The sequence below is a fragment of the Bombus vancouverensis genome, chromosome 7, assembly GCF_051014615.1.
Source record: "Bombus vancouverensis nearcticus chromosome 7, iyBomVanc1_principal, whole genome shotgun sequence".
Taxonomy (NCBI): domain Eukaryota; kingdom Metazoa; phylum Arthropoda; class Insecta; order Hymenoptera; family Apidae; genus Bombus; species Bombus vancouverensis.
In genome coordinates this window covers 18,456,720-18,476,839 of record NC_134917.1, presented here as the reverse complement: position 1 = coordinate 18,476,839, position 20,120 = coordinate 18,456,720, and the positions used below count along the sequence as shown (strand labels likewise).

General features: G+C 26.2%; 5 protein-coding genes and 1 long non-coding RNA gene across 7 annotated transcripts; 4 read left to right on the top strand and 2 right to left on the bottom strand.

Moving 5' to 3' along the window:
- Positions 1-279: 279 nt before the first annotated feature.
- On the top strand, positions 280-2,480 carry LOC117156941 (uncharacterized). Its single transcript, XR_013058753.1, has 2 exons — positions 280-398; positions 484-2,480. It is a non-coding gene; the product is annotated as an uncharacterized LOC117156941 (long non-coding RNA).
- A 247-nt stretch (positions 2,481-2,727) lies between these two features.
- EMC8-9 (ER membrane protein complex subunit 8/9) lies at positions 2,728-4,084 on the bottom strand. Its single transcript, XM_033334442.2, has 5 exons — positions 3,838-4,084; positions 3,390-3,466; positions 3,259-3,328; positions 3,104-3,198; positions 2,728-3,015 (listed from the first exon to the last, which is right to left on the bottom strand). The coding sequence occupies exons 1-5, from the start codon at positions 4,045-4,047 to the stop codon at positions 2,844-2,846; spliced, it is 624 nt and encodes a 207-aa protein (XP_033190333.2). The 5' UTR covers positions 4,048-4,084; the 3' UTR covers positions 2,728-2,843.
- A 1,331-nt stretch (positions 4,085-5,415) lies between these two features.
- LOC117156933 (uncharacterized) lies at positions 5,416-7,167 on the top strand. Of its 2 annotated transcripts, XM_033334455.2 has the most exons (6): positions 5,417-5,611; positions 5,685-5,817; positions 5,871-5,994; positions 6,074-6,191; positions 6,405-6,490; positions 6,841-7,167. In XM_033334455.2, the coding sequence occupies exons 1-5, from the start codon at positions 5,479-5,481 to the stop codon at positions 6,422-6,424; spliced, it is 528 nt and encodes a 175-aa protein (XP_033190346.1). In that variant the 5' UTR covers positions 5,417-5,478; the 3' UTR covers positions 6,425-6,490; positions 6,841-7,167. The 2 variants fall into 2 exon arrangements, with proteins under 2 accessions (XP_076475992.1, XP_033190346.1); XM_076619877.1 differs by lacking the exon at positions 6,405-6,490 and having other exon boundaries at positions 5,416-5,611.
- On the bottom strand, positions 6,484-12,189 carry twy (fas-binding factor 1 twitchy). The gene is made up of 13 exons (XM_033334380.2): positions 11,283-12,189; positions 10,980-11,163; positions 10,053-10,690; positions 9,295-9,807; positions 8,990-9,210; positions 8,759-8,921; positions 8,210-8,501; positions 7,789-8,021; positions 7,539-7,682; positions 7,281-7,445; positions 7,063-7,220; positions 6,800-6,932; positions 6,484-6,689 (listed from the first exon to the last, which is right to left on the bottom strand). The coding sequence occupies exons 2-13, from the start codon at positions 11,161-11,163 to the stop codon at positions 6,612-6,614; spliced, it is 2,922 nt and encodes a 973-aa protein (XP_033190271.1). The 5' UTR covers positions 11,283-12,189; the 3' UTR covers positions 6,484-6,611.
- Positions 12,190-12,371: 182 nt separating this feature from the next.
- Positions 12,372-15,562, top strand: Atg3 (Autophagy-related protein 3). Its single transcript, XM_033334417.2, has 6 exons — positions 12,372-12,595; positions 13,358-13,546; positions 13,887-14,156; positions 14,293-14,442; positions 14,555-14,682; positions 14,770-15,562. Exons 1-6 carry the CDS (start codon positions 12,524-12,526, stop codon positions 14,930-14,932), a joined length of 972 nt encoding a protein of 323 aa, XP_033190308.1. The 5' UTR covers positions 12,372-12,523; the 3' UTR covers positions 14,933-15,562.
- A 1,037-nt stretch (positions 15,563-16,599) lies between these two features.
- Positions 16,600-19,354, top strand: APC7 (anaphase-promoting complex subunit 7). Its single transcript, XM_033336994.2, has 6 exons — positions 16,600-16,922; positions 17,095-17,418; positions 17,483-17,892; positions 18,035-18,449; positions 18,600-18,874; positions 19,011-19,354. The coding sequence occupies exons 1-6, from the start codon at positions 16,854-16,856 to the stop codon at positions 19,231-19,233; spliced, it is 1,716 nt and encodes a 571-aa protein (XP_033192885.1). The 5' UTR covers positions 16,600-16,853; the 3' UTR covers positions 19,234-19,354.
- Positions 19,355-20,120: the final 766 nt, after the last annotated feature.

Below are 20,120 nucleotides of genomic sequence, written 5' to 3'. Positions count from 1 at the left end.
ATATAATTCCAATAACTCTTGGAAAAAGTAACAAATTTCGGTTTAAGTTTTTACGATCTTCTTTTACAAATTACTTATATCCTTAATTATTTATATTCTTATTCGTCCGATCAGATTGATCATCGATTATATGTGTATGTCACATGTATATATGCATATATACAGTATATTGCAGCTCAATTGCGTCATTGACTACTCGATAGTCGACGACGACTATACTACAGCGGAGACAGTCGTTTAGTAACGTAGTAACACTCCGATGTATAGTATTTAAAGCTTAACACGTTCAATACCATGGGGGTCACCGGTGACCGGCGCACCAAGATTAGTAGAAATGCATAATTTGAACAAATGTCAATAGTTATAAATTTTTTATTATTACCATCATTACTACAATGGTGTGACAAAATTAATGCAGTATAAAACATACAAAAATAGTTTTATTATTATATAGTTGTGTAAAAAATATTTTCGGGATTTTAGTACAAAGCTGCAAGTATATTATAATTATTCCTTTAAATATAATGTGGGATCAGTTGTCAAGATCGTGAAGGTCACATGTATCCTACATAATTCTTCGATGACAGAAAACCCCTTATTTCTAAATATGATGTGAAACAATCAGAACTCTTAATATTACATTGTCAGCTAATCCAATCTGGTAGGATAGGTAAAAATGCCAATGCAGATGCTTTTCAAGTAAGAAATATATTTATGCAGTTCTTTAATTTACTTTTTGGTGCCATATCTTGGCAGACTAATCATATAAGTTTAAGGTTACATGAATATGACCATTGATATGGTCTGTTAAACTAAAGAAGTTTAGAAAAAGTAAGCAGGCTATGTAGATGTATTAAAAAGGATTTTTATGAAAAACAGAGTTGTTGTGTTAACATAAGTTAAGAAAAATATATAGTATTAAGACTAAGTATGTACAGTTTTAGATTATAGTATAATTACTGTATAAATTGTAAAATACAGTCATCAAGCTTCCTATAACACAGTTGGTTAGTACAACTCAGAGGGTTGTCCAAATTTATTAAATCTTGCTATATAGAAACAATGTTACAACAATATCGCGTTATAGGAGGATTTTCAGAATTTTTGCACTGTGTTACAAAAGGGTTGAATATACAAACCATTCTGCAATCCATGTTTTGCTGCAATTTGTTCCCAGGCCTTTCCTTTTAATTCATTGTCTTTGTACACCGTTGCGTCTTTATCCCATACACATGGATATTTTCTGATAGTCTCAATAAATTGTTCAGTTTCTGTTATACATAAGCACATCACTAGTCGTAACAAATTTAAACTGACAATTGACAAGTAGAACAATCGAAAAACAGTGGTAGCACGGTCGTATACACACGTTTGGCGATTTCTGTGGTGGGGGTAAGGTTCTTAATCAAAGATGAATAGAGGGTCACCAATACTTCTAGGCATAATACAGCCAAAAAATGGATACTGAGAATAAGGGCCTATAGTAGTTAGTGGATCGCTTATTTTGTGTCCGGGTTGGGAAATATGCGTCGGTGGCTTGTATCGATGAGTAGCGGAGGAGAAATGTGTACATGACATGAAGCACGGCTAAAGCAAACATACACTGTTAGCCATAAGTACTAGGACTTTTATTGATATTTAGTATAAATTACATGCTACTCATCGTTTTCATTTTCTATTATTATATTATACAAAACATATGAAAAACATAAATCAAAGCAAATAGAGAAGTAGGAAGCACCCGATATCTGAAAAGTCACCTAGCTGTGAAATATGATATGCTGTGCCTACCATAAAAAAAGTTATTACATTTACTTCATAAGCCTGTTTTGTATGCAAATCAGACGTATCACTTGTATTAACTTCTAAATTTATTTTCATCATATCCTGCAGCTTCAACAATTTCCTCAAGCTCTCTTACGAATATAGAGGCTCCTTGTGTCCTTGTCTAATAACACATGCACATTCGCACTGAAAATATGTATGTGTATACCGATCGGTTACCGGTGAACGGTATTAGTCTGCATTCTTGATTAGACAAGGACTGAAGGAAAGGGTCTCTATGCAGCGTTGTCTTTCTATTGTCATATCGTATCCCTTACACGGTAACATATGTATGACATATGACTTGTGTATTATATCTTCATATCTTCATGGCCGGTACGAACTCTGAACGTAGAGGCGATAATTCGTAGTGCGCACTTTTCGGCTCACTTTTTTATCATTTCCCCATTCATTTATGGCGATAATTTAGGAAATATATATACGTATGTATGTCCAAATAAATTTTATTACTAAATTCTACTATTGTAATAAATATAACATAATCATTTTCAGTAATCACTTAAAAATAAAAAAAATTGATTATATAAAGAGTAAATTAATTGCTTTAGACTCAAAAGATTGAAAAATAATATAGGTCTTAAAAAGTAAAATCAAATGATAAAAAGAATTAAAAGTGTTTTATAAAATACAACAATGGATAAAACCGATGTGTTTACTGCTTTTATATATATATTTGCTTTAAACACATTTACCAGAAATTAACTCAAAAATGTTGTATGATTGTACTGATTTTGAATTTTATTCATAATAAATTAATAGCTATAATAATAACTATAGAGTGATAGAATATATAAAGATATGCATATAAAATATAAATGTAAATAATTTGCTCTTAGTATTATTTTGTACATCATAAAATTGATAGAGATAAATATTTCTACATCAATATATTAAAATACATTCTTATTTATTAATTTATTTACATTAAATGTTCCTAAGTGTATTTGAGAATATTTACAAATTATATTCTCATAAAATTGCATTTTAATTAAATGTGTTTATTTGTATTTCTCCATAAACTCTTCTATAGTTTTATTAAGCTTACAATTTTGCCAATCAAGAGAAATATCATCAAGATGATTATCAAAATCAACAAGATTTCTATATTCTTCTGCTTTTAGTAGGGAGTATAATACATCTGTATGAGTTACTCCTTTATCATATAATATACTGTAAAAATCAAAACAATGTGTATCAATCTAAACAATAAACATTAAAAACTATTTGAAACAAATATTAAATATATCAAACTAATTACTCTGTTACATCTTTAAGCTTCCATTTGCCATCTACAAATTGTGAAACTCTCAAGGGATTTGAGCTCATAGCAAGTGTAATTTCTTTATTATCCACCTAATAATATGAAAAAAAGATAATAAGACAATTCTTAGTTCAATTTTTTACAAAACTTACCACTACAAGTAAAGTATTGCCGCAATTTTCTGCTATTTTATCCGCTATTTTATGAGCAGGTTTATCTGTACTGTATTAAAAGTTGCATAATTAAATTATTGTTAAAAAATTCAAATAAAAGATTAAATTACCTCAAATCATGTATGTTTTCATTTGCTAAGTAGTAACCTGCTAATACTAAACCTTTACTAATAGCATATTGATCAACCTGAAAATATTTTTTCTCCATTTTAGTTTAATGTTTACATCATAAAGAAATTTGAATCATATTAAACAATTTTATAATGATTAAGATTTTAAATGATTAAAATGTTTCTTACGATATAAACTAAAATAGTTGTGATAAAATATATTTACAAGTTTATAAAAGATATATTTATAAACTTGTAAAAAATTGTTAGTACTTTCGAAACGATAAATACTCATGTAACAACATTTTTAATATTTTACATAACTACTTCATAAGTTGAATCTATTAAATATACTGTATCTAGATAATTCATTAAAATAAAAATTAATTTAACTGTTACCGTATATTAATTAAGTAAAGTGAACTTTATGCCATATTTAAATATTTACCATGGTCAAAGCAATTTCCGCCATAGGTGAGACATGAAGACAAATGTGAAACAGTGGAATTACATCCTCAATATGTAATTCGACAGATTTACTGTCACTTTTACTATTTTGTTTGCCTAATAACAATCCATTTATTGCGCAATGTGGATATTTAGCAGCGTGTAAGATGATCTTACAATATGCACGACTAGAGAACGAGATATCTGCCATTTTTCTTCAACAACAAACGATAGAATCGATAGTAGTGAATTCGATATAAACCAGTCATATATATAGTCATATGTTATATACATATGTTTGTGTATATCGCTACCATGCGTTCTCGGCTTTGTGTTTGACGGCACAAAATATAAAAAGCGAAATAAAATTGTCTATACGTACATGAAATATGGAACATATCTAATGCATATACATATATTATTCGAAGAATGCAGGTGACAAAAAATCGTAGTTCAGATGATAAATAATACTCTATTGGGAAGCTCCAAATTTCATTATTTTAGATTGCAATAAATTAAAAATTTAGATTGAACTACGTACGATTCCTAAAAACGTTTTATTTTCTGAAGGAGATATTTAATTTTATTATACAACTTATATTTCAGCAATAAGAATATCGTAAATTCTGCTAACATTTGAATTTTGTATATTTTTATTTTGTACATGTACAATTTTTCTCATACCGAGTATGCGGCGAAATACTTTTATCCCACTGATATAGGGCATGATCAAAAATACCGTGTACAAAGATGTTCTGACAACGGCTGTAAATATGAAAATGTATTTCCAATGATTATACAAATATTTCTTTGGATACAATAAAGATGGACAAGCATTAGTTTTATGACTAAATAAATGTATTGAGTTTGAGAGGCAATATCTTGAGCACATATTGAAATAATAAATAACATAATTCTAGGGTTTATTTTGTTTTTGCAATTCTTTCTTACGTAGGCTCCCATCAATCTTTTAATTATAAAACTTTTGGCTTAAATCATTCTAAACTCATGGCACAGAACATGATTAGATATATTTTGTCCTTAACTTTTTAATGGTAAACGGAAAAATAGGTCATTCCATTTAAAAAATCATTACAATTAGTAGAATCTCAGAAAATATGGCATTGAAATGACTTTCACTCTAATTTCCCGCTTAATTTCCCGCTTGAAATATAGTAACTTTCTCTCGAAAGACTTCTTTGTATCGTGACAAATAAGAAAATAATTAAGAGTAGCAGAGTTAAATGGAATACTCTGTATATCTATATAGCAAAACATAATAGTGTCCCGTCTCTTAAATAAAATATGTTACAAACAAAATATTTTTGTTACATGATGTTATCTATATAAACAAGATCTGGTGCACGACCTCGAACCTCGAAAGAGAAGTTAAGATAGAAACACCCAGAAAGAAAGAATTTTTATTGAATTCGATTGATTCGATGATTGAATGATATAATTGTATTTTGAATGTTCAAGAACTTCATAGGTACCAATCTATGTAAAAATAAATCCCTTAGTGAGTGCAGAAATACGTAATCATGGTCATATAAACCGCGATTTGTAGAAGTTGGTAATAAACAAGAATATATTTTTTAAAGTTATATCTTGTAGTTTTGTTTACTTCTTGAAGTGGTTTAAAATGGAAAATATTGAAAAGGTTATTAATCTTTTGCATAAAAGGAAAGTTGTTCGTGATGAACAATTCGCAAATGAAGAGAGAAAGCAAATTACAGAATACAGTAATTTGATGAATACATTGCAGACTATAAAAGGTCTTTATTTCTGTATCAAACAAAAAATTGTTTTTAATAATTTTAGAATTAAAATTTAATATGTCTATTACAGATGAACGTAACGATTGCAAAGATAACATTATTAAACATCTTCAGTGTTTAACGATACACAAACATTCCACATATAAACTTATTCATAATTCAGAGAATATTCCAGGATTACCAGTTTCTCACAATTATCATCGGTATTATTATCTTTTTATCATTACAAATCATTTCCTAAATTTGATCTTTTTAGGCAAACAATAATGTTTTTATCGGAAGGGATTGATTTTATAAATAAATTACCAAATGTATATACAAATCTAGATACCAATAACAAAGAAAGTACTATTAATTCTACAAATCTTCTTCATGATATTGTAGGTTTATTGCATGTTCATTATAGAGGAAAAAATGAAGATTTCAAACCCATAACGTCTCATATATATTCTTTTGCAGACATCTTGTACAAATAGTGTAGGAAGTGAACTTTGTAATATAAAGTCTCTAATTACAGATGTAAAAACATTGCAAAAAAATACAGATATATTGCAGGAGTATTGTTTAGTTAATAATGGTAAGTTTTATGTGATTAGATGATAAAAAATGTAAAAAATATTTTTTGGTATCTTAGTTTTACTTTTCAATTAATTAAAAGTTATTACTTATTGATTGCTTTGGTAGTTATAAATATTTAAATCATAATTAAGTTATTATCTAAATCATGATACTTATACAAGATTTTTAAATTTGTGAATAATTAAACTATCATGTAACTATCTATTTATAGATGGGGATATGGATATCTAAACAAATAATGTCTTACACTTTGAATGAGAAAAATACATTTTACTCCTTACTCCTTACAGCAATAAGGTAATACTTTTAAATATTTGTATATAACTTTATTTTTAAGTATTAAAGATATTGGTTGCAAATATTAAAGTCTTGTATAAATTATGATTTTAAAATCTTTATAAAATATTAATTCAAAGCTTTACATGTATTTATTAATAAATTTAAAGTCATCATCAATGTTTAATTTCAACATAATTAAATTTGGATCTACAATACTCTGCAACAAATAAATATTTTAGATAGCACAATTAATAAGATACAATAAACTAAAATTTAATAAACTAGTAGTATACATTTATATATATACATGTATATATGTATATGTACCATTAATTCTGTAGTGATCTCAGATTTTGATTGTATTCCAGAGGAAGGTATTACCTCATTCTGAAAGTTATGTGAAACATCCCTTTCTGGTCTTTCAGTTTCATAAGCAGATAAGACTCCTTTAATTTTATCTCTGTAAAATAAATACACTTAGCAGCAACAAAGAGAACTTATAATATTTATCATTATAACAAAATAATGATAAATGTATAATTTTAAAAAAAGGAAGTACTCTTAATACACAAATATATAAATATTCTTACTTTGTAACATTATATCTTTCAGTTGCAACTTTTTTTTCTCTTTCCATCAATGCTTGAATTTGTATTTGTAGCTGATTAAATTTTTCTTTATTCTGATTTTCTAAACGTTTTGCATTTTTTAAAGCTTTTACTCCTTCTTCCTTTTTAGTTAAAGCAGACTATAAAATTTTTAAATTAATTTATAGTAATGGAGAATTAAATGTTTTTAAAAATATTACCTGCGTAAGATATTCAAGTTCTTTGGCATGTAAAATGAGTAAATTTTCCTTATCTTGTAGAATTTGCTTATAAACATTAAGCTCATTAATTTTTTCTTGCCATTTTAATTTTTCTCGGCTAGCAGATGCATTTGCGTCCTGTGCAGTTTTAATAGCAGTTTCCAACTATAGTTGTGATTAAAATATGTGTAAATTTTTATATTTTATCTCACTTTTAATATAAAATTTGTGTATTTAATATTGTATAATTGCTTGTACCTCTACTTTAGTAGTTTCACCACTATTACTTTTTAATTTGTTTAAAACTTCTAAGTGTGTTTTTTCAATTGCTATTACTTCTTTTTCTTCTGCAAGCAGTTTTAATTGTTTCTCTTGTTCTTTTATCCAGGCTTCCTTTAATGCCTACAATCATAATATAACTACATGTATACTGCTTGATATTTTCGAATATCACTTCTAAACAGCATAGCATTAGTGATCTTAATTTTTTAATTTATTTCATTTATACCTGCATATAGTCTCGTTCCCACTTCATTTTTTCTTCGAATAATTCTTTTTCTCGCAAAAGATTTGTTGTTTTTTTCTGAAGTGTTTCTGTTGCTTGAGTATATAGTGTACTTTGTTTTTGAAGTTCAGTTATAAGTTGTGTAAGATGAGTGTCAAATTTCTCTGTTGTTTCTATAAATTTATTACGATGTTCTTCTAAGACACTATTTTGATATTTTAACTCATATTTTTGAGCTATAAATATTAATAAAAAGATAAAAAGTGATTCTTTTTTGACGAACAAAACAATTAATAAACAAAGAATAAATAAACAATTATAACATCATGTATCATTATTGTATTACTACAAGTATATTTATATTAAATGAGAAATGTATACTAGAATATTAAAAAATTTGAAATTTATCATTTACTGAATATACCTTTTATGTCATCTTCCTGTAATTTCAAAATGTTTGCTTCAGATTCCATTATTTCATTATGTTTAATTTCTAATCTATTTTTATTTTCTACCATACCCTCAATAATAACATTAGCTTTTTGTAATATATCCTCTATGTCAGTCTTCCGAGTTGTCATAGTTTCTATCATTTGAGCTTCTATTTGCTTAGCTTTAGATATACTTTCTATTATATTATAATATTCCCTTTGCAATAGTGTTACATTCTCAGAATGTAGTTTACAAAGTTCTTCTATGTGTTGAGCATGTTTGTTCTAATTAAGAAATATTAGATTGTAAAATTTGCCTTCATTTATATTAATAATTTCTAATATTTTCTAATAATTATTAATTATACTACATTTATAGAGAAACAAATTTTAAAATTTTATTATTTAAAATTATAAAATACTCAAATTAGTTAAAATAATAATTATTAATGTATTAATACCTATAATATAATAAAATAACACATTAATATTATAAATGTACTTGTATTTACAGATATAATAAGTGGAATAAAACATTTAACCTTTAGATTGTGAATTTCTTCTTTGCATTGATTTTCTAGTTGTAATTTTTCATCTCTTAACTTTTCAAATTTTGTTATATAATTTGTTTCTAAATATTCTATTTCCTGTTTAACTCTTTCTTCTGATTTTGTTATTGAATCCTTTAAAAATGAAATTTGTCTTCTAAAAATCAAATCATGTTACTTTACTTTAAAAACAGTTTACTGTAATATATAATATAACAAACATACTCATAAAACTCTGCTTGAAATGATATTTCATTATTGTATTTTTCATCTATGGTAGATAATTTATTCTCTAATTTTGATTTTTCTCCCTCCAGTCTTTTTATTATATCTTTCATATCTTTTATTTCATTTACAAACTTCTTTTCATCTTCACATAAATCTGATTTGCAACTTGTATAAATTGATGTAGTACTTGATACTGCTCCTGGCTGTGTCATCAAAACCTTAAGAAAGAAAAAATTGAAAGCTTCAAATTGCACTTATTCTTTCACACGTAAATATTCAATATTATATTTCATATGTCTTACATGAATATATTGATTAATACGTTCTTGCTGCATTTTTATTTGCTTCTCCAATAAAAGTTGTTTTTCAAATTGTAGTTTTAGAAGAGCATTAAATTGTTCCTCTTGATTATGCAGCATGGAATGTTGAGCACTTGATATTTTATTTAATTGTTCGTTTTGTTGAGAAATTATTGCTGCTGTTCTTAATTCATGTTCTTGTTGTTGCATATTTACAAGTGCATTTTGTTGGTTTAATTGTGTACTATACAACAGTGTAAAATGTTCTGGAAAAATAGATGCATCTCCTAAATCATTTGCGCCAGAGGTTTTTAAATTTATTGTACTGTTTGCATCGTGAATTTCAACATTTTGTTTAGAAGCATCTATTTTATCAATTTCAGCTATTGCTCCCATTCTTATTTCTGATTTTTTATCTTCTAATTTTTTTGAACCACCTAACCATTCTGGTAAATCTTTTTCTGTTTTGGTATTTTGTACAATAGAATTCTTAGGTGGTACATTTCCATTTGATACCTTAAAAGTAAAAAATATATTTAATATTGTAAATACCATCAATATTGCTGTTAATACTCCTATTTAATGATTCTAAGTCTTTCCTTTAAATGTTTACTCATATCATATAAAATACATTCGTGTACTGTTCTCCTTACTTCATTATACATTTATTTTTTTCTAGATATTTTTTATTTATATTTTTTATTTTAAATTTAATTATGTATATGTTTTCTTAAATACTATAAATAATTAAATATAATTACCAATTCAGGACTTTGATCCAGCAGTTGATCAGCTGATAGCAAACCAAGGGGATCATTCACGATTTTTGTATTTCTCCTACCTCTACGAGATTCTTTTGTAAAAGATTTAGTCGATACATTAGTAGTATCCAATTTTGATTCATGTATAGTATTTGTAGACTGAGCCATAGTTTCTAATTCTATTTTCTTATTATTTTTAGGTATGATAGAATCCATAACATTTGATAAATTAGATTGATTTTCAAATAGATGCTCTCTTAAAGATGATCTCCTTGTTTTATCTATTACATCAGATTTATCAATTAAGCTTGTTAAAATGTCCTCTTCATTTCGAGATACATTTTTCAACTTTTGTGTGTTTCTGTCTTTGATTGATTCATTTTGAGAAGCAAAATTATTTTCAGAAATTGAGTAATCAGGTAGTTTCTGTGAAGACAATCGATTAGCTTCTGCTTGTTCAAAATGAAACCCCAGTTCATTATTTGATCTAATATTTGCAGATCTAACTGGATTTTTGATTTTGAAAAGATCTTCCATCAAGTTACTTTTGATATTAGATGTAAACAGATTTTTTTCTTCTTTTACAGAAATTTCTTCATCAGATAACAAATCAGTTAATAAATCATCCTCATTAGAATCTATATATCAACAAAATTTTTAAATAATTATTTACAAAATGAATCGTTTAAAGGAAATATTCATTCGGATCATAGTCACTAAGATATAATTACTCCATTGTATTTGGATTTAGATAAAAATAAATTACATTTATGTATATAAAATTGAAAAATTTGATTCTTCCCTTAAATAAAAATTTCAAAAGATTTGTATAATCTAAAAAAGAATTCTAAATTTTTTATGATAAAATTGTAATAAAGTATAAATCACTGGCTTATGTTTTATTTCTACTACAAATATAAAAAGCACCTTTAAATATAACTTTTTTTTTAATTTCTCCATCAGACTGTATATTAAAATCTTTGAGAACACTGTTGGAATTTGAGTTTTTAAATGTGTCATTAAATAATTTTATATCTAAACTGTCCATATCTTCTAATGCTTTCGTAATATCTTCTAAATTTGCATTTGAAGTTTCAGAGCGATCAACCATCTGTGTGAAATTACATAAAAATTAAATATAAATAGTTATTAACAACATTTCACAATAAAACAAAATAAAATATTATGAAATAAAAATAGTAACACTTTTAAAAAATGTCAGTTAATTACTTAAGCTTTTTTGTTTTTTTCATTTATTTGTAGATCACTAATTTAGTTATTAAATTAGTTCAAAGTTAAACGAAATGTGTGAGTCATTAGCTGTGTTTGTCTCTTGAAATTATGTTATTGTGTTATTTAAATTGATTTACATTCAGATGAATGGTTTCTACGGATACATAGTAAAGATTAGCGAAAAATAAATATGTCATATTTTTCATATTGGATCGTTCGAAAAATTCATGGCGTTTTTGACAATCGACGCTTTCTATTGCATATCATATCTTAATAAGATTGGAATTCTCCAATAAAATTGGAAAACTATTTTATAAATTTTCATCAAATGATAAAATGTACAATCTGATGAATTGCGCGCTAAATGTAGTAGTTAAAGAAAAAAGAACGTAATTGGTCAAAAAAGCAGATACTACTTTTGAACAAAACAACATTGAAACAATAAAAGATTCAACAGAAGGTAATAAATCCTAGTTGGAATAATGAGTCCTAATTGTTACATACAATAAAGCATCGTTTGACTATCATTTATTCTGTTCTTCATAAAACAAGAAATTGCATACGTAACGAGCCTACAAAAATATACTTCAAGAAATATAATAATCATTTAATAAAACTTTAATTTTATGAAAATACATTATCCTTATATTACTCTTGAATTTTGCTACAAATTTTTTAAACAAATCAATATTCTATTTTTGAAAGATATATTTTTCAAAAATAACTTCTGAACTCACACACATACAATTGATAGTGTATATTAAACATTTACATATATATTTCTTTTTAATGTAAGATAATAAAATTATTTAAAATTTGTGGTAAATCATTCAACAATTTAACTTGATTTATCAAGAGATTACTATACAGGTCTGAGGAATACACAACATAAAAGATATTTTTATGATATCGCACTTATGTGCATTATTGAATCCATACAAATATTTAAGATACTTTTATTAAATTTTGTATACTATACAATTATTTATCAATACATTTACAAGTTGCTGTCAGTCGTTTCTACACGCATGCTCATTTAGGTGTATCAAAAAGTGGGGAAATAGCATAAGATAGTAAGTAGGGGAACTTAATGGAAAGTGGAGATTTTTGGTACCGCATATATGACTCTTATGTTTGCCCTAATCGATAATACGTTGGAAACTGTTGATATCATACGAATGTTTGCTTTCAACAATTATTCTTTTTGAAATCTGAATTTCTTGTTCCACGAAATAGCGATGCAGAGTGTTATTAATTCTGTAAAAGGTACTGCGCTTGGTGTTGCCGAATACTTAACCCCTGTGTTAAAGGTATGCCTGTATATAAATATGATATCTTCAAAACAGATATCTTAAAAAGTAATAAGTAAAAAATATATTACATAAAAGTTTTGTGTAATGAATATGTCATTATTATATACTATTTAATCATTTGTTTATGTTATGTTGCTATATGTTTATGATATAATGTAATGAGTTTATTATATGTTTTTCATAATAAAACTTAAAAGTGGTAGATTTTTAAATAAACACCTAAAATTTATTTGATTTATTCTTTTACTATAATTATAAAATTGTGACATGAATATCTATAAGATTGTTATTTTCAACATAAAAATGTAGAGAAAGAAAACAATTATGTTTATTTATGATATTGTCAATACAATAATTATAAAATTATACTTTATAACATATAAATTTTCAATGTAACAAAAGAAGTATCAGATTAAAATAAAATGAATTTTTTAAAATATCTTTGTTGTGTATAGACCTTTGTTTTTATAGTGCTCTCAAGTCAACTTTATATATAGCTTTTAATATATATTATTGTGTCCTGATTTTATTTATTTATTATTGCATTAAATACTTGTATCCAGTTCCTATCCTCTTAGTAATAATTTCAATTAATTTACCAAATTTTTATTACATTTATAATATTTATTTTTTATTATACAATTCTTTATTTTTTCCAATTATGTTTCTTGTAACCTTTTGTTATCTCTGCTATTATAAAATATATATTATATAATTAGAATAATTTCCGTTTGTATTAAATAACTTATATTATTAAAGGAAAGTAAATTTCGAGAAACTGGAGTATTAACACCGGAGGAGTTTGTGGCAGCAGGTGATCATTTGGTACATCATTGTCCAACATGGCAGTGGGCTACTGGCGATGAAGATAGAATAAAATCTTATCTTCCTAAAACCAAACAATTTTTATTGACACGTAATGTTCCTTGTACTCGCAGATGTAAACAGGTATTATTGTCTTCGAAGAAATATAACATAATTAATATATCTTTCATTCATAAGTTATAAACAAAAGAGTTATTAATTTCTTCAAGACAAATTTTCTTAAAACCAATAATTTCACACTTATATTATATATAATATGTATATAGTATTTATTAAAAATAATAAGAATTTGATGATTATTCATTTTTACTAATTAAAATCTAACCACATGCAGATATGTTAACATTGTAACCTTCGAGTATCTCTTAAGATATTATATTATTTACTGAATATAAGAAAAAGATTTTAATTAATACTTACAAATTGATGTATTATAACTTTCTAATATTAGATCATATTCTAGATTGAATACAGCAAAGAACAAGAGTGTATTATAGAAGAAGATGATCCAGAAGGTGGTTGGGTTGACACACATCATTATGATTCAAGCCTTGGTGGAATTGAAGAAAGAGTAACCGAAATGACATTAGATGAAACACAACTTTCCCAGTCAATTGGTACAGAGGAAAATAATGGAGATAATAATGAGGATGATGATGATGATGATGATGATGGAGATGCTGCAGATATGGAAGCTTTTGAAGTCAGTGGAATGTTAGACGAACAGGATAAGGTATTTTAATTTTAGATAGTTATTATGTTATAATTAATGAATATTTATATTAGTTAAATTGTTCTATTACATTTCAACAATGTTTAATTTTTAAGACTTGAAACTATCACAATTTAATAAAATTTAAATTAAATAGTATGCAGCAAAAATTACAAAGAAACCAGCTAATGAGAAATGGGAATCATTTTCTGAAGGAGAAATTATTCATACACGTACATATGACTTATATATTACATATGATAAATATTATCAAACTCCTCGATTATGGCTTTCAGGATATGATGAGGTTTGTAGTTCATTTACCAAGAGTATATTTATGTATTTTATTTGTATTGTAAAAATATTATATGTAGAATATAAAAAGATCTTAGTTTCTAATATAATCATTTTTATAAAAGAATCGTAAGCCTTTAACAGTAGAAGAAATGTATGAGGACGTTAGTCAGGATCATGCCAAAAAGACTGTTACAATGGAGGTACATCCTCATATCCCTGGACCGCTAATGGCTTCAGTTCATCCTTGCAGGTAATTAATTTTAAGTAAATAAATTAACGATTATTCAAATTATTATTTCTATTAGCATAAGATTCTTACTAAAATAAAATTATGCAGACATGCTGAAGTAATGAAGAAGATTATTGAAACTGTAATGGAAGGTGGTCGTGAACTTGGAGTACATATGTATCTTATAATATTTCTCAAATTTGTGCAATCTGTAATTCCTACAATTGAATATGATTATACACAAAATTTTATGTTAAACGCCTCTGGTTAATAGCTTTACAAATTTTCATTTTACCTTAAGGATAAACGTGATTTTAGTTTATAAGCGTAATATATAAAAGAATTAAAAGCATTGTGAAGCATATAATAAATACATTTCAATTCAGAAAACTATAAGCTTGTATGTGCACAAGACACTTCAATATAAAATCAAATTTTGCTGATCTTATGTATTACTTGCAAAAACTTGTACCGTTTTGTTTTGTTATTTTACCATTGTTACAAAAACAAAATAATTAGTATTTTCTAAAAGTTATAAACTATTTTAAATTATTCATGTATAAAGATCTTTTATTTAAAAGATAATATATATATGAACATATATAAAGTTATATATCAATAGTAAAAAGTAGAACATATACATATGAAAGAACTGAATTCATAAATAAATTCGTATTTCATTAAGATTATTATTTACCCATTAAATATTTTTACTACATGAAATCTATTTGACAGATAGATTTAAGGTAATTGTCAGTAACAGCAGTGATAGAAATGCTGTAATAATATGTATTACAAGCCCATATATGTATGTACTTATTATGTCTGCTTTATTTAAGGTTTACATGAATTTAACATGTTTGAATACTTTTGAATAAAAAACATCTTTAATAAAATACAATATTTTTTTTAATATAATAGAATAGGAATGGAAATTTGTTCATCTTTAACTATTCAGCATATACAGAGTGATCACCTAGGAGTCTAAGCTGGGATATTTTCGATACTGTTAATTATATCCAAAAATATTTAAGATAAAAGTTGAATGACATCAAGGGGAGCATATTCTGATGTTATTAGCTTTTCAGTAGGTAGTCGTGTAAAGGTCATGTGAAGATAAATTTTATTTTTTAAATGAAATAATATATTTTTATATATTTACATTAATCGATGCAGCTCGTGATTTTCTATAAGAAATTATTAGTCTACTTATGTCGGAATACTATTAGTTTGATAGATATTTTAACTTTGATTTTGTAAAACTTATCGTATGAAAGACTTTCGAAGATATCATCAGTCGCTATGGTTTGAAGCTCCTTTTCCACTTTTTTGTCCAAGCGCGCGAGGTGACGAGACAAACCATCTTATCCCCACCATCGCGCACTTACATCAACTTGCATTTCTGTTTCTAGGAGACAGTTCGCTTGGTTCAATTCATTTCAAACTAAATGTATAATAAACTTTGAAATAGTATTAATTAATTATGTAGAGTTATTAATTATTATTGTTAATAAAAATATTAATATTAATATGATATATTATATAGCAAATTGTTTTTATTTCAATGATTTAGATATATTCATATATTAATTACGGAAAGAATTATTAATTGTTCAGTCATATGTATATTTGTAGGAGAAAAATCGAAAATATATATATTTTGCGATAAAAATGGGAAATATGTTACTCCTTTTCCAAATATTTTCTTATTTAGAACCACCATAGAAATATATGATATTTTTGTTAATATCAATTAATATCCAAAATTTTTTTTAAGAACTATATTTTATTTATTTTATTTTTAATTTTACAGTAAAAAAAATAGCAAAGATGTTATTTAACATCAATTTTTTTATGTCATTATGTCCTATGTTCTAAATCGGTAATTGCATGGCAAATAATTCAAAATCTTTATATCAGAGGTCGTTGTTTCCGCTCAATTTTGAAATGGCGGTACTTGTACATTTTGTATTTAAATGTCAATTGCCAAATTGGGAATTTGTGAATAAAGACTTTACTTAAAAACACTTTTTACATATTTTATAACTTATCTATATTGAGTTTAATATGATATTACACTTAATATAGTATTGATTGTATTATCTTTCACAATTCCATTTCTTGTAGGTTAAGAAGTGTCTTTGGTGATAGATCTTCGGCTACTTTGTAATTTAAAGAATATTTTAGAGAAAATGTCGACTTTGTACGATCAAATAAAGCTCCTCTACGAGCAATCCTTATATTCAAATGTTATTTCGCTTGTAAGTAAATGTAATAAATGATTAAAGATATCTTTTTCTTGAAATTAAAAAATAAATTTTTGAATAAAATTGCACTTATTAGTAAAAAATGCAAATAATAAGTGTGTTTTATAATTTGTATGTGTTTTATAAAGTATCTTAATAAATTAATATAATTATCTCCATATTATAGGCAAATTTAGTGTTATCATTAAGTGAGCACAATTCAGATTTGTTGCCAATACATGGAAGATTCCACATTTACGTTTATTATGCGGATGCTCATTTTTACTTAGGAAAATATAAAAGAGCTGAAGCACTGTATAAAAAATCTTTGCAATTTCGTAAGTGTTTATTGAAATCTAAAGGTGCCACAAAGCCTCTAGAAGGACAAAAAGATCTACCAACTGATGTTGATATAAAATTTCAAATCCATTTATGTTTAATAAAATTAAAAAATCCTCAAGAAGCACTTCAAGTGCTGCAAAGCATTCCTGGTAAACAGAGAACTCCAAAGGTAATTTAAATAAATTTTAATTTTAATGTTTAATTATGTGTGTAAATATGTTTTTATCTTTAAGGTAAACATGGCACTTGCAAAAATGTTTCACGAACAAGGAATGGAACGTTCTGCAATTACTACATATAAGGAAGTTTTAAGAGAATGTCCATTAGCCTTAGAAGCTGCAGAAGGTCTTCTTTCGCTTGGAGTAAAGGGAATTGAAGTAAATTCACTAATTGTAGGTTGCGCGTCCAGCTTGTCAAATTTAGACTGGTTGAATACATGGATCAAAGCTCATGCACATATACATAATAGAGAATATACTCATGCAGTATCAACATTGAGGTCTCTAGATAATGTTAGTCTATTAAGGGATAACTTCAATTTATTGACAACAATGGGAGAATGCTATTATTATGCTGGAGATGATAAAAATGCTTTATTATGCTTACGAAGAGCAAGAATTATAGAACCAGATATTATGAAAGGGTAATAAGAGTTTTATGGGTATATACTGTCATAATTATAACTTATACAGCTATATTTTGTAACATTTTATAATTAATTAAATTAATTTAATAGGCTTATAATGTATAAAACACATACTTTTTGAATTTCTGTTTGCGTTTAGGGTTGATGTTTATGCTGCAGTATTATATAAAACACATAGTGTTAAGGAACTTGAAAGACTGATTCCAATAATAACAGCAAGTAATGAGTGCAGTGGAGAAGTATATGTTGCCATGGCATATTCTCTTTATGCTACTAGAAAGCTTGGTAGAGCAAATACATTTACAGCACAAGCCTTAAATTTAAATCCAAATGATATAGAAGCAACAATTCTTCGAGGGAACATTTTGATAGAACAGAAGAAATACCAAGATGCATTATTCTTCTTTAGGCACGCAGTACAATTGAAACCGTATCGTTATGAACCACATAAGGGTTTGGTAGATTGTCTTGTAGGAATGCATAGATTGCGGGAAGCTATCAATATCGCCAGTGGATCTTGTAAACAACTTGGACACACTACAAGAGTTCTCACGGTAGTTATATCAATTAATTGTGATAGTTTATTTTTTAATAGTATATACAATTTGAAATTATAAACAATACCTTACTTAATTTAATGCATATTAAACTAGGCATATACATTTTAAGAATATTAATTATAAATAAAAAGTAATATTTTATAGCTTTATGCATCTGTACTCATGAAAGATCCAGTTTCTGTTGGAAAGGCAAAGAATCTTTTGGAAAAGGCATTACTTCAAGATGAAGTTTATCTACCTGCTGTATATCTGTTAGCTGAGATATATGAACAAGAAATGAATTTGGAAGCTGCAATTGCATTACTTGAAAGACAGGTAGAAATACAAACAGCATGTAAATTACATCAGATGCTTGGAGATTTATGGGCAAGAGTTCACAATGAAGAGAAAGCTCTGGATCATTATGCAATTGCTTTAAAGTAGGTTTTTTCAATTTATTCATTTGTTATTAATAGATATAGTATATAGATAATGTATAGTATAATGTCTAACACATGTTTCCATTTGAAAATTTGTAGTATAGTAAATATAAACTAACATAATGTTCTAAATTAGTCTAGATCCAAACAATAGAAGAGCTTTGGAAGGTATGCACAGACTAGACAACTCTTCAAATAAACTGGATACAGCTTATTACATGACTGTGGGTGAAGAACAAACAGACACAACCTATGATGTTGGTGATGGTTTACCGGATACTGACAATGATGAAGCACCTGATGAAAGTGAGACTGAAGCTGTATGGTCAGATATGGATCTTGAAGCAAATAGCCAATAACAAAAAAAATCTTGTTATAAGATTAAATAGATTCAATATAATTAAGTTGGAGCTGTAATTACATGTATTAAATTTTCTTACTTTACTTCTTTGTAAATAAGATCATTTGTCTTATTACTTACGTGCAATGTTCTCAATTATTTACTTATAAATTATCAGAATATTTACTACCATTTTTTGAGTAATTGAAAATGTGGAAAAATATTTTTATTACAAGAATTTTATATACAAATTATTCCTTAAATCATGTCTTTAAGGACTAGTGCTACTGTTTTCATAACTTCTATTCATCTCATATGAATAAGAAATTTTTTATCAAAAATATATCAATTTCTTTTTTTACAGATATTTTATTTGTTACTTCTTAAATCTATTTTTTTAAGTTCTGAGTAACAACAGTATATATCTAACAAAAATTTGTTACACCATACGAGAAACAAATATGTAAAAAAGTTATAGGACGAAAAATTGAAAAAATGTTCTTTCTATAATCTTGTTATGACACTGTTAAAAATGACGTATAAATAATTATGTCTAAATATGTTGTAATATTTCAAAATTTATATTATTTAACATAGTATCACTTATTAATTCAAATTATATGTATAATATATATTCGATTTATTTATTTAATAATAATATATATTTGATCATCTGCAACAACTGTTGTCCGTTTTAGAACTAAAAAAATTAACAGTAAATAAACTAAAAAATGTGTATACGAAAATTTAGTAGATTTGAATATACTATCTACAATGTTACCCATTTACTAAACATGTAAATGAAAACGTATCATTGGGTAGATGATTAGAAGGCTATATTTTAAATAATAATGGGATTTTGAACTTTCACGATTTAAAGACTATTTCAGGGGAATGAAAACTGTA